This window comes from Plasmodium fragile (genome assembly GCF_000956335.1).
Source record: "Plasmodium fragile strain nilgiri unplaced genomic scaffold supercont1.8, whole genome shotgun sequence".
NCBI lineage: Eukaryota > Apicomplexa > Aconoidasida > Haemosporida > Plasmodiidae > Plasmodium > Plasmodium fragile.
In genome coordinates, this window is record NW_012192588.1 from 172,075 (window position 1) to 189,541 (window position 17,467).

Below are 17,467 nucleotides of genomic sequence, written 5' to 3' on the forward strand. Positions count from 1 at the left end.
AAAGGATAGTGGAGTGGTTAAAGAAACAAGTTACGCGCAATGTTACACACATATGTTTTCCCCTGCACACTACCATGACGAGGAACATTTAAGGTTGAAAAAGGAAGCGCGAGGTAGTTCCAACGCTTTGTTCCATTTATACGTAACGATAAAGTAGCCCCTCCCTCAATGAACAACTTTTGCAGCCTCTTATACGTAAATGAAATGTAATGTTCTTGCCGTTTCTATTTTACCCCTTTACATGTGAAAATATGATTATTAATATTTATTCACTTAAAGCAGTTTCACGTGGTTCCTCAGCAAAAACCCCATTTGGGGAAAACAAACCGTAAGCTCCGTCGCCCTTCCTTGCGTTTGCAAAAAAGGAATAAAAGCTTATTTATTTGATACACATCAAACACTTCCGCGCGTACACTGTGTGAAAACGTTTTGGCTGTTTCTCCTTCTTTTAAAATAAAGCGATGGACAACTACAAAGGAGTTGTGGATAATCCCAAGAATAGGACTACCTGTTAACAACAATGTTAATAAGACTTGTTGTGTTCCCCGCGGAAATTTTCCACGTCTTACAAGTTCAAAGAATGAGAAACACATTTTCCATTCGTTACTATTGTGCATTTTTTTTTTTCTTTATTACGCCATGCGAACTAGAAAAAATGCAAAAAAAATGCCAATGTTTGATTTTCCCCCCTCGCCGCACACCATTTCAGTGTGCGTGTGTCACCTCTACATTCTAGCAAACACATGTTGGCGCAGATTACTACTCAATTACGCACCGCGGAGGTTATGTTCAAATAAGAAAAGCGTTAACCTGAGGGATAAGGAGTTGTACGCACGTGTTGTACATTTTAGAGCATGCCTCGATAGGCATATTTCTTTTTCACTCACCCCCAAAGAGTTGATCCTACTGCAAAAAAAAAAAAAAAAAAAACGTGTAAACAAGCAGTAGAGTATAGCCGCGTGTGTGACTCGTAGGATGAACATATTTATGTATGACACTCATAGATGTGTCCACCAATTTGTGAATAATTTCTTACACTGTTGCTGCAGAGTATGATGTACGCTAGCGTAATGTTTACCCCCCCTCTCACCCTCCATCCGATTCCGCTTTGTTTATCTTCTAACCTTCAACGTGTATTCTTTCAAAAAAAAAAAAAACAAAAAAAGATAAAGATAAAGAAAAATAATAATTGCGCCAAAAAATGTACTCAATATTATAATCAAAATTGCGCTTAAAGTTTAAAGTGTTACTCAAAAAAATTGGCGCAGAATGACGACAAACAAAGTTATGCGCAAAACTCTATCACTTTAAAAGAAGGCACTCAACAAAAACAATTAAGAATAGGGGATGCTCATGGACCTGTCGTGAAGAATTGCGTGTATAGAAAAAGCCTTCCACTCAACTCCTGCCCTATGTATGAGATATATATGTAAGTACATGAGCACATCAGCACATAAGTACATGTTAGCTCATCTCAAAAATAAGACTGCGCAGTTTACCCCACCCCCTTAAAAGTGTTTACCTATGCATACCATCATATGAGCATGGGTATGTGCTCACATTTGTTCAGCCAAAATGGGGAAAAACACATCATACGAAAATGGGTTCCTAATATTTGAAGATTACAACTTTGTTATCTACACAAAAAGGCGCGGAAGGAGAGTCGACTGGCACGAAAAAAAGAAGAATTTGCACAATTTCAATGTTACCGCGTATTTTTATAAGCCCTTCCAAAATTGCAACCTCAGCCTAGTTAATAACAGCGCAAACGTAAGACGAGCCACAGAGAATAAGCTTTTCAAAAGGTTTCAGCTAAGCATAAAATGGCTAATTAATTTTATTATTAAAATAAAAAGGAGAGTTAAAAATATCTACCTATTTGTCAAATTTATTAGCTCGAAATGTATACTTAAACTGTCCACCTTTTACTATTTAAAGTATATTGTGGAAAAGATTTACGATGAGACGTTAGAATCATGCGTTCGTGTAGTTTTACCCGTGTCAGATTTACACAAGCTCTACACCTTTGTTTATCACCAGAACTTTTGCTTTATGAATTATTATGAGCAGTTCCTGTCCAGGAAAGATGCGCGACGATTGAGACGGTTCTACTGTCCCGTCGTCGTGATGAACGGTCCCAATAGGGCCTTAACCCTCCCCTATGAAAGGATGTACGGTCAGGACGTTGTAAAAATGGCCACACGGAGGGGGAAAAATCCGTCAGTGGCCGAAACACACCCCAATGCAAAAAAAACCCAGCGCAAAAGTGCCACTAGAACAAAAATGCACAGGAGAAAAAATATAAAAATAGAAAAGGACAAAATAAAAAGGGCCATAGGAAAAAACTTGCACACAAGCGATATAGGCCTCTTCGCAGGAACCTTCGACAAGATACATTTTGGACATATACTGCTACTTTTTTACTCCATATTTCTAACAAAGAAATTTTACTATGTCGGATTATACAATAATAAAAATATTCATAACAAAAAATATGCACAAGAAATTGACGACTTAAAGTTCAGGATTTACAACATATCGGACATCCTCTTTTTAATAAAAAATGTCTACCACGTTGATTTTGCCTTTCTCAACTTTGAGCACGTTATGCCATTTATAAAGATAAAAAATTCTCATAAAATTTTGTTTCAAATTATGATGAATCAGAAAAATGAGTTATTGGGGAGGCATCATCCAGGGGGGTACAAACAATGTGAAGCGTCTACGCCTCATGCAATTGAAGCCACGCCTGTGAACACATGCATGACAAAAAGGAGAGACATAAAAAAGTACCTCTCCCGTGAGAGCACCAAAAAAAAAGGCGCAACACAGTGTAGTAAAAAAATGGATGAACGGGTAGATCATTTCGATACATATGAAATGAAAAAGAAAATTGAAAAATATTTACTTTTTCACATTGGCATAGTGAAAGGAAAGAGATGCAAAAAGAAGGACAACAAAATTATCGTGTTGAAGAGAATACATGACCCCTTTTCGTTCGCAGTAGATATTAAAGATTTGTACTGCTTAACAATGTCCAAGGAATCTGAGGCCAACGGGTATATTTTGGTAAACAAAAGACAATTAAAAAAGGGAAAGGAAAGTACACATTCAAATAAGAATTCAAGAGGGGGAATAATCCCCGACCAGCAATGTGAAAACTGCAAATGTATCAACGTAGTACCAAGCGGGGTGAATACACTTTTGGAAAACCCAAGAACAACTTTGAACATTTTTGATACAATCAATTTAGGGGATGGAGGAAAAATCAGCTCGACATTAGTCAGGGAGGAGAATACATTTTTAAAAAAAAAAAAATTTGCAAAATATTTAAGACATTTCGTAGACGCTTGCTTATTCTTCCACATTGACCACTTCCTCATACAAATGTACGTAGATATTTTTTTGCACAAAAATGGAAAGACCCCTTTTAAGAAGCTCTACATAAATAAGGTGAAAAATTACTTTTGTAAAGAAGAAAGGAAAAAATCGGAGACACAACGGTGTTGCGAAAAGAGCGGACCCCCAAAGGGCAAAAAAAAAGATCATTTTATTGTAAACGATTTTTTCAGAAACTTATTCGTCCTGTTGTCTTTTTTCGTCAATCATTTTGCCGATCTGGAAAATCGTTCTCATAATAAAATACAACTCTTTGTGAAAATCTCCATTGCACTCTCTTTCTTTTTTTACAACAATATGATTCTACTCTTAGTAAAAAAGAAGGAGGTGTTAATAAACCAAAACTTCCAAACCAACCACAAGAATGTAGAACAGAGAGTAAACATGTTCCACCCGTGTGATGACAACGCATTGCGAATTTACCTGCACAGGGTGGAGGAGTCCCTGCTGGAGAAAGTACTCAACCAGGTTCTCATTTGGACCCTTTCAATGATATCCCTCTCCGTGTTGTGCAAGCTGTATCACTCAGAAATTCTGCCTAAGGTGAAGACGGGGAAGTCAGCACGTGCGCGGAAGTCTATCCAGTTAGGCAACGGAACGCAGAAAATGCTGAGCCAGAAGGAGTCAGCCCGTGGTGATTCTTCACTACGCACAGTGAACTACGCTGCATACTTTTACAACTATTCGAAGGACAGGGGGGTGCACAAACGGGGCCCCATAGTCACGTCCTACACCCTCTTTAACCACGCCATAACGAGGAGGTTCAAAATGAGGAACCCCCTCCTGCGTCACCACCGTGATATTGCACAAGCCGTAGGTTCCTGCGGCATGGCACCGGGGGGAGAAGCGATCTCGTATAGTGACATACCAGCAGTCAACAGTGTGCCTCCTGTGTGTGGTTCACTCTACACGGATGAGTCGCACTGCACGCAAAAGTCACATAGCGAGGCCAACGGCACGAAGATGCGGGCGAGTATTTTCAAGCCGCAGGGAGATACCCACGTGGAGGCGCAACAAGACGAAGTTTACCATATGCCGTCATTAAAAAGAGAAAGAACAATATTGAACAATTTGTATAAAATTAAAATTAGGAGTGAAGAAAAGGTCCCCATTTGGAGAAGCAAAATGTGTTATAAAGAGATAGAGAATTACGTAAGAGGAAAAAACATAGATGCGAAGAGCTACCACAATGAAAGGTACACATCGTTAATGCAGATAAATATAAATAAGGGAGATGAAAATTTCCCTTTCCGAAAAGTGCTGATATATAAATATCTAGACAGCTACTTTATTTCCTTTTTCTCCTTCTACATCATAAAGCACTTGGGCATAAACCAATGTGTAAAAGGTACCCACACAGAATATAAAAAAATTGATCATTTGTTATTCCTCCTTTTGGTGCACTTTGAGAAGCACATTGAAATGTTCGTAAATAGTTTTCTTAAAAGGACGTGGGAATTAAAACCAAAAAGAAGGGAAGGTCCCTTTGACCCATACGTCCTCTACCAGAAAAGGTATTCGCTTATTCACAGATACTTAATTATGAAATTATCACCAGAGAATAACTACTACTTAGATTTTGAACGCAAGTACGATTTTAAAAAGGGAGACACTAGCTTTGCAGATACGCCCTTTCACATCAAGATAGAGAATTGGGGATGTCCCAAAGGGGGTTCACCTAGAAAGGCCTCCAACATTGCCAACCATTTGAGTGTGCTAACATTTTATAACACAATTTTTCAAAGCATTTTGACACACGAAAATTATTATTACCCCTTCTTCGCCTCACTCAATTATTTGTATTTGGACGACGTTTGATTCATCTTCATGTGGGAAGCGTGTTGCTTATCCTGCCCCATTCATGGCGCCCATTTTTTTTTTTTTTTATTTGTTGGAATGCAACCCGCAACGTTTGATGAACACATGTCTGCTTTCCTCCTTTTTCGCTATTCCCTTTTTTACGTGTTATAACCTTTTTTTGTTGACATAACTCCCCTGCTCAGCCGTCTTCATTTTGCACAAACGTAATTGTGTGTGCAGGAATGTGGACGCATGAGGGTGCATGTCGCCACGCCCTTGCTCAGATTTGCGAATATGCCACATTTTAAAAAGTGTATTTTTTCGCGTGCTGTACATACCGAATTGAAAAAAAAAAAAAACACAAAAACAGGAAAATGCAACGTACCAGACAAAACCAGAAGGGATAAAAAGTTACACAAACAAATGTGTTGGAAAAAAAAGTAAATGTCTTTTTTTTTTTTTTTTTTTTCTGTTAACTGTACTTGTTCTCCTTAACCACGGAAAGTACGACAGTTATATCGTCCGGCTTCCCCATGTTAAAGTATTTTTTGTACTTATCAAAGATGAACTCGGATATGGGGGTTAAAATTATTTTATCACTGGACTTATTTGATTGTATATCATCGTAGTTTACTTTATCAAACAAGTGCGTTTCCTTTTCATAGATGGTTGGAGGACCCTTCCTGGAACGATATTTATCGTTTTTAATTTTGCCCAAGGCATCATACATGTGTGCATTGCCGGTACCGCTTTCTTTTCCTTTACCATTCATATTTGCACTCTGCGCGTTGTATTTCTTCCTTCTTTTACTTAGCAAAGTTTTGTTCACCTCTTGGTTGGCTAAAATGTTGGAGAGCTGCATAATTTCATCGCACGCCTTCTTCGTGTTTAAGTAAATGCTGTTACTTTCGTCGAAGAGGACAAAATCGGTTGGTTCATATGCAAAAGTGCCACAGTTTATTTTGCCTTGCACAATAATTTTTTTTTTTTTCTTTTCTCCTTCCCTTTTTATACCACTCGTACGATAGCTATCGTGCTCTGAATGATCAAGCAGTGTACTCTGCTGTGTTATGCATTTATCCGTGTCGTGCGTTTTTTCCCTCCTCAATAGGCTTACCTGATCGTCTGTGATTATGTCCGTTGTTCTTTGGCGCGCCCCCCTATGGCGTACATTTTCCGGACAATCAGTCGGCTCGTTGGTAAACCCGTAATCTTCGCCCTGACCGTTAGCACAATTGCCTACCCCTTTGAGTCCATGTGTTTTGCGATGCACATTGGAATTGCAGACATCTCTGGAGTTACCGTCCACGTCCAACTTGAGGTCATCTGAATATGCATCACTTGCAGAGGGACTCCCCAAATGGTCACCCTTTTTTAAAGACGCCCCAATATTGAGGTCAATCTCATTTAATGACTCCCCGGAATGTCTAGAATAACTGTTGTTGTCTTCGCCATAATCATGTTTGTTCTTCTGGACAAAGACATTATAAGCACCCATTTTAGCTTCATGCAAATTTCCTTCTGGCACCGTATTATGGTGTTGCCCTTCGTTTCGATTTTTGTCCGCCTTTAGTACGTCTTTGCCTCGTTCTGGTGCGCCCATTTCGCCTTTCGCTATTCCCTTTCCACTTTTCCCTCCCTTTGTCTTCATCGAAAACATGCTCTTTATTTTAGAAGGAAATTTCAACCGAAGCATAGCCGTACTTATGTTGCTCTTATACTTTTTGCTGAAGAAGTAACTTCGTTCCTTCTCTTTGTTCCTTTGTTCATCCCAGTTGTTCTCACTGGCGTTTTCCTTATTTCGTCTTCCATGTGTGTAATCGAAGGAGTTTATATTTCCTGATAACACATCCACATTTTCACCCATTCCATCTATTTCATCATCTGCTTTTTCTTTCCCATCTGGGATGACCTCCGACTTGTGCACCCTCCCCTTCATTATCTTCTTGCCTTTAATATTCCCCTCCCCAACACAAACATTTGCATGGCGGTCCTCCTCAGAATGGTGAGTAGCGGGTGACTCACCACCCACCGAATTGTGTTTACCACCTTTCCATTTGAGCTCCTCCCCGTGGTCCGTATTAATATCCACATCGGAGGACTCATTTATCGCACCAGAAAATATGCGTTCCAGATTTTCCCCTTTGTGCCAGTCTCCCTTAATGGTATTCTTCACCTTACTTAATACACTGCTACACTTATCATAAAAGTTGTAGACTTCTTTTAGTTGAACAAATTCGTTGCACATAACTGTGTAAAAATTATTAAACAAAATTTCCATTATGTCATCGTCGTACAAATTGTCAAACAGTCCATCACTGCCACTTATAATGATGTCATTATTTTTTACATCAGTGGTAGCGTATTCGCAGTACCCGATGCACTTTGATATGATATCGTTATATGTGCTCATTTTAACCCTACTGCCGTCTTCCAACTTATTTGGGTGTGGTACTCGCGTGCCTACCATTCTCCCTCCGCCATTAGACGCTTTCCTCTCCAAGCGGCCTCCCAGAGTAGAAGGCATGAACGTTATTTGGAAGGGACAGTTAAAATAATGTTGCTGCACTTTCGACTTGTAAATTATATCAAAGTGCTTCTTATCCGCGTCAAAGCACCTAAATCGGTAGTTATTAAAATGGTTACCATGGGCGCGCTTTTGGCTATTTTCTTCACTCCAGCTTCTGTTCATGGTGGTTACTACTTCGACGTAGTTATTCTCCTCAGTGGGTCTTTCCTCAACGCCCCCTTGATAATCCTTCCCCTTCTCAATGGCCGAAATATCCGTCCTATCCAAGTCAAAAAAACGCAACAGATTTCTATGCCCACTTTCATCCATGGTGCTCACTGTCGCAAGAGGATGGTTTTCATTTTCGTAACAGTCACTCTCGGTGGTTTGAGAATATTTCTGGCCTGACACACACCCCGTCTTCGTATTAGAATGGCTTCCTCTAATCGTGTCAGAGGGTGTAGCTCCATTGGGACAGGCCTCTTCCTCCTTCACAATAAAGCTTAAATTGCCTATTTTGTAATTTCTACCAGCCAAATACGCTTCAAACTCGTTACACACATCTGCAGTTACCTCATCCTCCATGCATAATGTGACAGACTTCAAATCGTGCGGCGCAGCTTTACCACCGCTTACCTCTCTAAGGAGGTCTTTTTTGTAAAGCTCCTTCCTCTGTGCATACAGCTCTTTTAGCTTGAATTTGCTCCCCTGAGCAGTGTGGTCAAGAGGAACGTTTTTGCTACTATTCACATGAGGCGTACTAAGAGCGGGGTTTTTTGGCGAGTTATACCTCATCGATTTAAAACCCTGCTCAGTCTCATCCAATGGGTCCCCATAAGTCTCCTCATCGGGGACGCCATTACACATATCTGCATAAGTACCATCTGGCAGCGTGTCCTCGAGAGCACTCTCTCGTTTGGATGAATTTCCCAAATGTTCATTGTCTCCCATATTACTGTGCACCGCTCGGATGCGTTTATCTGGAAGACAATTTTTTCTAAATCGTAGTATCAACATTTGGCAATCTCCAACTGTGCAAATGTGTAGCTTTTCATTTTCCACAGATGAAAGCAATAGTGTGGAGGCTCCCAAAAAGTTAGACGAGCACGCGCTTCTACATACAATTGGCTTGAGCACTTCCTCTTCTTTGTGTTTGATGCTGTAGTGGTCAAACACGACCCGATTTTGTTCCTCAAATAGTGCACTATTGACACACCTATGTAGATACAAATTTAAGCACTTTTTCAAAAGCTCCTTTGAAAAATTCCCTACATTTATTCCACTGTTTTTAATGGAAGAAACTCCATCCGCTATGGCGATCATGTTGTCACTACACAGGAATGCATCCCCATTTTGGTAATTCACATTTTTTTTTTTTTTCTTCTTATGAGGAATTGAATTAGCTTTATGAAGCAGGATGTACTTTTGCGTTTTCATTTTGTGATAAAATCTGTTCATTACATATATGTTATCTTCCCACGACATTTTTTCCTTCTTTTTTCTCCCTTCCTTTTCCGTGAATGAACTGAAGAAGTTTAAAAATATGACTTGGTAAAAGGATAACGGATAATCTACATACTCTATATTAAACATTTTATTAAAATGGTTCTCACAGTACTCATTCAAGTTTGACATATATGATCCTGTGTTTGCATTCCGTCCACTTATTCGTATGGCTTCTGTGGAATTCTTCTTCGCGTAATGTTCAAACCCACACAAAAAGTCATTGTCAACGTGTTCAATGTTCATACAGTTTACCTCATCTTTATTGTTTCCCAAGCCTATTGCAATTTTACATGTTTGTAAAAGTCCTTCCTCCGTGATGCCTCCATCGTCCGAGTTCCTGCCACTTAAGCATTTGCTCAGAAGCTTCTGCATTTTGTTGTTTTCATTGTATTCTTGTGGAAGTGAACAAATCGGAATGGTAAATAAACCCAAGTGTAATCAAACAGAGATGTGTGTGGGGGTGTGGGGGGGAAAATTGTACCTATACACAACCTCTACACCGTGGAGTGCTTTGGCTCTTAAAGTGGGGATTGAAGAAAATTTTGTTCCAGTGGGTGTACAGTCATACTTTTCATAATACACCCATTAGTGCGTGCACATATGCGCTCGCGCCAGATAAACGCAGGAGCAGAGGGCCAGTGACCACAGGAAAAAACCTCCTTAGGATAATTCGCTCCGTTACGCCTCCCCCATGTGCCAACTTATTTGACCAACACGTTTTAACCACACACTGCTGCTCGCGAACTTTACTGTTGCGGCAGTCCAAGAGGATGAAAAATTTCCACAGGCATGTGTAAAACTGCTCAACTAATGGAACATTTATTCTGTGTAAAATTGGAGGACGTTCATTTATTTTTAAAAACAGTTTAAATGGGGTGAAGAAAAAAAAAAACAAAAAAAAAAAAAAAATATACATATATATAAATGTATATGCATATATATACATACACATATGACAATTTTCTGCAGCATTAGCAAAGCGCCGAAATTGACGATCGGAAAAAATTGCTCCAACGGGGGGAAGCAAACGTGGAAAATGAACAGGGCGAATGGACGTTTTTCTCCTCTTCCCCTGTTAACTGTTCTTTGCTCATTTTACACTGCATATCGCACAGGGTGTAGGTGACCACTTCGCATGCGTCGCAGGAGAAGGGAAAATGAACACGGAAAATAGAATAAAATGCGGCAAGGGAAGGGGGAAAAACGGAAAAAAGGGAAAAAAAAGAGGGAGGAGAAAGGTGTACGTCCAACGGTGCACATAAATATTAGCCATTGTTGTTTTTCCCCTCCTTTTACACCCATTTTTTTTATTTTCCATTTTGGAGATTCTGCTCTTTTCCCTTCCACACGCACATGTCCTCAATTAGAAAAATGTTTCTCTCGATTTGTTTGCCGTATTGTACACTATAGCTAACCAACAGGGAGAACAAGCAAGAGGTCTTCTGTTGTTATACATTAAGTGCTCAGAGGGGGAAGCCCTTAAATTTGGACAGGAACTTTCATTCTGCCCAGCAACTCGGGAATAGGTCCTCCTCTTTACTGCATGTGCCCATGGGGGTGTTCACATATCCCTGCTTCCTTCCCACGTTTGCTTCCCTGCCGTTGGCGAAAGTGTTTTTTCCAAACGATTCGTTCCTCGCTGTGAAGTAAGCCCAAGTAAGGTTCCGTCCATCCACACACGCGAATGTCCCCCTTTCAAAGAGACTTCTTATAAGCATCTACAAACAACTCAATTTCACCCTGAGACAAAACCCTATCGACATCGGTCGAGAAGACATTCGTCCGTGTGTCCTTTATCATTTTATTTCCATACAAAATATAATTCCTAATTTGTTCCCCAAAGTGCGTTAAGCTTTTATTTGAGAACTCATATTTTTTGTTCTTCAAAGCTTCCAGTTGTAAGTACAGGAGCTTTTCATATATCGTTTTTAATGCAATTCGTTTGTTAAGAATCTGTGATCTCTCACTTGATACCTTCACCGAAATGTTTGTTGGTTTATGCAAGATCCGCACAGCTGTCTCGACTTTGTTCACATTTTGTCCTCCCTTTCCTCCTGACCGCATGGTCTGAATAACTAAATCGCTTTTGTTCAGTGGAATTTCATTCACATTGATATTTCGACTGTTCAGGGTTTTTTTGACGGGGGTCGAACTATTTTCTGCAATGTTTAAAAAGTTGATGACGTTGGTGTCGTTGTAACTTAGCGTAGGGATCACATCGACTTTTACGAAGGACGTCATTTTTTTATTTTGCGCATTGAATGGGGAGTTGCGAACCATCCTGTGAATCCCCTTCTCTGATACGAAATTGTAAAAGCTATATTCTCCATCGATTTTTATTTCTACTTTTTTTATCCCCACTTCATTTTTGCTTAAATCAATCACTTCGTATTTAATATTTTTCTTGTTTTTCAATTTGGACAAGTACTTCATGTACATATTGTACAGCATGCTGCAGAAGTCACATGCCTCTGTCCCCCCCGTCCCAGAAGACAGTATCAGTGAACAGGAGTTTTTAAAATACTTGGAATAATTCTCTACATCCTTTTTGATGTAAGAGCTTAAACTATTCTTGCTAACCCGTTTGACATTTTTGCACAAAAAAAGGGATCTCCCAACACTTGCGATGCGTTTGCAGTTAACAGTAATGGACATGGCTACAAGGGCGAGCAGAAATGTTAAGTTTTCATATACATTCATATTTTCCCCATACCTCTACTTTCTTTTTTTGTTGTTCTTTTATGTGCTCCAGTTGGGGCTGTGCATCGCTCGATATCCTGGGGTTTGTGTGGTTAGCGGGTCATCTGTGGGGAGGCGGTCTGCATGACGGCGATGTGTGCACAAGCGCCTGCACAGCGTACCGTTCTTCAGTTCTTCATATCAGGGCACGCTTCAAATTCCTATCATGTCGATTTGTTTGTGTTCGAAAGGGGGTGATCCGGGAAGGGGAAGCATGGAAAAAAGCATTTTTGTTCAACTTATCTGCACCCTCTTCTTTTCAATACCTTGTAAGTGTTTCCTGCGCGAGGATCACTCACCATGTATGTTTCAGGTTCGGCTGGGTCCTCAATTCAGCACCTTCCTGTTATTCAGCCCACTTCAGTGTTTACCTCTTTTCAGCCTTTTTTTTTTTCCAGTGGCAAATTCTCCCTTTCCACAAGGCGAACTGGCGAATCTACCTCGACGCACCTTTTGACCGCTTAAATTGGTTTATAAAAGGAGCCATTAGGCGGGACGCAAGGAGTGTGAAACGGCCCCTCTAGTACGAAAAGGGAGGCATTTTTATCTTCATTTTTATTTTCATTTTACTATATTTTACTGTATATTATGTTATATTGAACCGTTGAGCACTATATAAAGAGATTAACAAACGGGGCGGTCATTTTTTCCCCTGTCATCGTATGCGAGACTTTGCAGCGTCCCACCTGGCACCCCCACCAAACTGTTGTTCACACCCGTTTGTCATTTTCGTTTACATTCCTAGAGGTACATAATATATACCCATCCATATATGTTCGAACACTTTGTGCCATTTTGCATTTCCACCGTTGCCCTGCACAAGGGAAAAGGTACACCCCAAACGTTTGCGATGGTGTGTCCCACCTTTTTCCCATTGGCTACCAAACGGAGCATTTACAACACTTTACTAATTAAAAAGGAGTTTTTCAAAAAAGAGGGGTGGAATGTTCATGCGCTGAAGCGGCACACGAAGAATTGTAAAATTTGGCAAGAAGCGGCAGTGGACTCATAAACGGAGTAAGATTATTGGGGCAGTAGGCTTCGTGTAGGCTACTTTGGGAAACGCTGGACTGAACCCTAAACCGAACGAACTCCCCAGGGAGAACGACTTCGGTAACGCTCCACACCCCTTTGGGAAAAGAAAAAATGAGCCCCACGGGTTCATATTCTTTTGGACACAACAAAAAACAAAAAAAAAAAATAAATAGAAGTCCATTAAAGAAGGGTCAACGGAAAAAGGCCCCACCAAAAGGGACCACAAAAAAGGGCCCAACAAAGGGGCCATCACTAAACCACTGTTACACCACTCCCAATATGGACGCATCGAAATTCTTCTTATAAACATACACGTGGTACAAAGAACAAATGTCAAAATAAATTTGGGAGTCCCTATTATACCCATGAATTTTATTAATGCGCATTTTAATATCGTCAAAAATGTACTTATTTATTGTTTTATTGATTAGGTTAAAGTAATTTATATTTTGGTACTTCTCATATGTCTCCAAGTTGTTGGTGATGTAATGAAGAAACATGATGGCGCTGTTGTTGAATAGCTCAACCATGTTCAGTTCTTGTAACTTATGTTTTAAATATTTCTGAGGAATGACAAACTCGTTCGCGTCAATTGTATCGTACAGGTAAAAATAATACTTAATCCCTAACGTGTTCTCCAGGGCGTTTTTTATCAAATTGTGGAAGTAGTCGTACTTCACCTGAGACACTGTGCTGTTGCTATTGACGAATTCTATGAATTCGTCCAGACACATTTTATTCTTAAAAATCTTGAGAAGATTTTCCTGGTCGAACCGGATCGTGAACAAGTCGTTTGCCAGCGTCAGCGTAATGGAGTCTGCAGGGGGTGGGATGAATGGAAACATGAGATTGGGCGGTAATGCCTCGGTGTGAAGCAATGTGTGCCGCGCAGCAATGCGTCTGTTTGAAACAGTGTGTACCGCGCAGCAGTGCCTGCCTGTGAAGCAATGTGTGGCTGCTGTACCACCTGCGTGCACTAACCGCTAACCACCTCCGTGACTGAGCGCTTCATCAAAAAGTCAGCCAGCGTGATGGTCGAAATGGTGGTCGCCAAAAGTAAGCCTTCACTCTCCAAAAAATTTTCTATGATTTTAAAAAATTTTTTAGAAGACTTCTCATTGTACACCACGTAATGCATGGCCAAATTTATAGAAATTATGTCAAACGTGATATTTTTATTTTTCCATTTTCGAAAAAATTTATTATTTAAAATATCCCCTTGCAGAAATAAAAAGTTGTCATGATTACATAAGCCTTTTACATCATTCTGACTTAAGCGTTCCTTGGCCAACTCAATTTCCTTCTTGGAGATGTCCAGCCCAACATAGACCTTATTTTTCACCGTGTTGTATTTGAGCATATCCTGTCCATGGCCGCATGCAAGGTCCAAAATTTTGGAGCCATATGGAACAAAGAACAGGATCATTAATCTCTTCACCTCATTATTGAAGATACGGATATATTTGATGTTGGACTTTTTCAACAGAATGACTTTTTTTTTGTCGTAGTGCTTCCTGATTTCCTCATTCACGTCTCCTATCATCTTGGGGTAGAAGTAATCGAACTTGGTGGTGTTGTTCTTCAGCTTGTTTAACAAGTTGATTAGGCACTCGAAGTTTTTGTAAAAGTTGTATATCACGTAGTCCAGCTTGTTCGAGCGTCCTTCGCGTTGGTCTAGTTTTTCGCGGCCATCGCCACATCCGTCTTCGTTTCCGTCTCCATCTCCATCATCGCCGCCGCTCACGCCGCTAACCTGGCCAATGTTGCTCCCCTCTTCCCCTTTTCTGAACTCGCGCACAACCCGCTCAATGTCGATGTACATATCCACGTTCACCTTCCAGTCCTTCTCAAGCTCGAACAGCTTCCCCACATCTTTTCTCCTATTCTCCACACCCTTGGCACTCGCACTGGCCTCGCCCTTCACTTCGTACATTTTGATGATATCCAAATTACTGGAAAAATCGGAGTAATCAATGTTGTAGTCTATGTTCACATTTTTCAATTTTTTATTTTTTGCCACATGTAGAAATAGACTGCATCCCTTGTACTTGTCGTCGCAGCAGAAATTGTAAATCGAGATGTCCCTCACGTATCTTTTTTGTATTCTGATATTCTCTTCATGCAGAGCCTGCAGGTTGGGCGGTTCGCCCGCGTTGCTCCCAGCGCTGACTCCCACGACCCTTTGCCCATTTTTGTGCTGATATATGTCGTACGTACGGCGCTGTACGCTCGGCCGATTTGTACCATCGGGTACAGGTACTTCGGTGGAGGGGACACCCCCCAACAGAGGCTCAAAAGAACTCAAATTTAGACACTGGTTGTACGAACTATTCGGGTAATAAACACAGACGGTGTCACTTTCGACCTCCTTAAATGCGCTTATAACCGTCCCATCGCCATCCCTGGAGTATATTATTTTCCTCCTATACAAAATCTGATTTCTGTCATTAGACGAGTCATCCGATTCCGTAGAGTTGTGCTCACTTGACGTGGCATTAGCTTCATTATCGCTGTCCTCTTCCACTAGCTTTTTTAACTTTTCCATGTACACCTTATCCTTATCAACAATTTTTTTTTTCCTCTTCTTCCTTTTCTTCTTCCTTCTCGTTTTCCCATTGAGCAACTGCATCTCCTCCTTCTTCTTTTCCTCGTTATATAAATTTATCAATGCATCACTTTCGTTCGATTCGCTCGATGTGCTATTTTCCTCCAGATCGCTTTGCTCACTCGCCCTTTCGTGGCGTGTCTGGTCATCGTTCTTATTTTCCTCACGCTTTTGATCCGCCGCTTCGTCCTCCTGCACAGGCTCCTGTTCTGCAGCAGTTGCTTCTCCAATCACTTGAGCGGTGCCCCCACCCTTGCGTCGATCCTTCCTTGTGTCGTAGTAGTACCACTCCTCCAGTTCATATTTCTTTTCCAAAATTTTAAACTTATATTTACTTTTATGAATTTTGAAGAGATCGACATAGATGTAGTTCAGCACCTCAGTGTCGATATTAAATTTGTACTTGTAATTATTGTTACTAATTTTCTGCAAAATAATTTGATTAACTATTGGTAGGTTTATTAGCTCATCATTGAAGCTTCCTCGAAGTTCCACCACACTGCTGTGTATGGACAGGAACTGCTTCCTCTCCTCACTCTGTAAGCTCTTCCTCAAAAAATTTACAATCTCCAAGTTGATTTTATTTTCTATATTAACATATTTGTACTCGTCAAAAATGGCGTAGGGCTTTATCTGTGTGCAATTGTCTTTGTAAAATAAGTCAATTTTTATTGCATCATGAATTTTTAATTTTTTTTTTATCAACAAGTTTATTTCGTGGAAAAGATTATTCTTGTCGATGAATATTTTTTTCTCTTCATTCTTGTTTTTGCCACTGTTCTTTGATTCTCCTACGTCCGCTGCATCCCCCCTCTTCTTTGCGTTTTCCCTAAGGCCTTTACTCTGTTTTTCCCCCTGTTGTGAATACTCTGCAGAATCCTTTTTCCGCTTCACATGAGGAGGAGACGACGGCCTAAAAGAGTCTTCTCCATTTCCTTCTGTTCCCCTTTTTTTGGGATTTCCTTTTTCTCCTGTAATTGATGTATCCTTCTCACCTGCCTCCTCCGTGCCCGTGGCGTTTACCTCACTCACGTTGTTTGCTCTGTTTGTGAATTTATCTCCATGTTCGTTCGCGTCATTTATATTTTCTGGATCTTCGTTTAAATTCTCACTCATCATATTTGTTCCTGACGTCAGTTTCGATTTCAGGTCTTCGAAAATTGTGTCCCCCTCGGATAAACGCGCTCGCTATTCTGTGTACATATAAATATGTTCATGGCGTACATTACTAAGCAGTATACTGTTTTAGAGTTTCTACTATGGGGGGAGTTATATGTGTTGTTAATTTCTTCTTAAAAAAATTATATTTATTCTATCATTTTTCATTTCCTCATTTGTGTTCATTTTTTTTTTTTTTTTTTCTTGTCGCTCATCGGTAACACTTTTATGTTAAAAGGAAAACGTACCGCACGATTTGCCACTACTGTTGCCTTCCCTTCATGACGCATTTTCCCGATACATCCTCCATAGATTTTTTTTTTTTGTTATAAGGCGAGGCACTTAACAATGAAGCCAAGCGCCACGTGTAAAATTCCCTCTTATCGTCGTAATGCCCCTGCAGAAGTGATAAGGCGTGATCCCCCAGTGAGACATAATTCTACTTTAAAAATCATGGGAAAAAATAATGCACAAAAAATGCGCAAGAAAAAAAAAAAAAAGAAAACGGCGCTGCAAGATGAATGTACATAAAAATGGCCCTCATAGTTTATCATTAACTAAGCGTGCACATTCGCAAGGAGCCCAAACACGACATTAGGTGGATGGACCTGCAGACGGAGCTCTGGCGTCTAGGAAATTGGCACACATGTAGTACGTATGTATATATGTTATGGCTACAAGTCCTGGACCATAGGACATCATGCCCGTTGACCTTC

The 17,467-nt window shown here is 40.3% G+C and overlaps 4 protein-coding genes across 4 annotated transcripts; 1 reads left to right on the forward strand and 3 right to left on the reverse strand.

The window, feature by feature from the left end:
* Window positions 1–1,575: 1,575 nt before the first annotated feature.
* On the forward strand, window positions 1,576–5,217 carry AK88_00969 (uncharacterized protein; the record flags this gene model as incomplete). Its single annotated transcript, XM_012478611.1, has 1 exon — window positions 1,576–5,217. The coding sequence occupies one exon, from the start codon at window positions 1,576–1,578 to the stop codon at window positions 5,215–5,217; it is 3,642 nt and encodes a 1,213-aa protein (XP_012334034.1).
* A 454-nt stretch (window positions 5,218–5,671) lies between these two features.
* Window positions 5,672–9,586, reverse strand: AK88_00970 (uncharacterized protein; the record flags this gene model as incomplete). Its single annotated transcript, XM_012478612.1, has 1 exon — window positions 5,672–9,586. The coding sequence occupies one exon, from the start codon at window positions 9,584–9,586 to the stop codon at window positions 5,672–5,674; it is 3,915 nt and encodes a 1,304-aa protein (XP_012334035.1).
* Window positions 9,587–10,909: 1,323 nt separating this feature from the next.
* AK88_00971 (uncharacterized protein) lies at window positions 10,910–11,914 on the reverse strand (the record flags this gene model as incomplete). Its single annotated transcript, XM_012478613.1, has 1 exon — window positions 10,910–11,914. The coding sequence occupies one exon, from the start codon at window positions 11,912–11,914 to the stop codon at window positions 10,910–10,912; it is 1,005 nt and encodes a 334-aa protein (XP_012334036.1).
* A 1,337-nt stretch (window positions 11,915–13,251) lies between these two features.
* Window positions 13,252–16,712, reverse strand: AK88_00972 (uncharacterized protein; the record flags this gene model as incomplete). The annotated part of the gene is made up of 2 exons (XM_012478614.1): window positions 13,252–13,805; window positions 13,970–16,712. 2 exons carry the CDS (start codon window positions 16,710–16,712, stop codon window positions 13,252–13,254), a joined length of 3,297 nt encoding a protein of 1,098 aa, XP_012334037.1.
* Window positions 16,713–17,467: the final 755 nt, after the last annotated feature.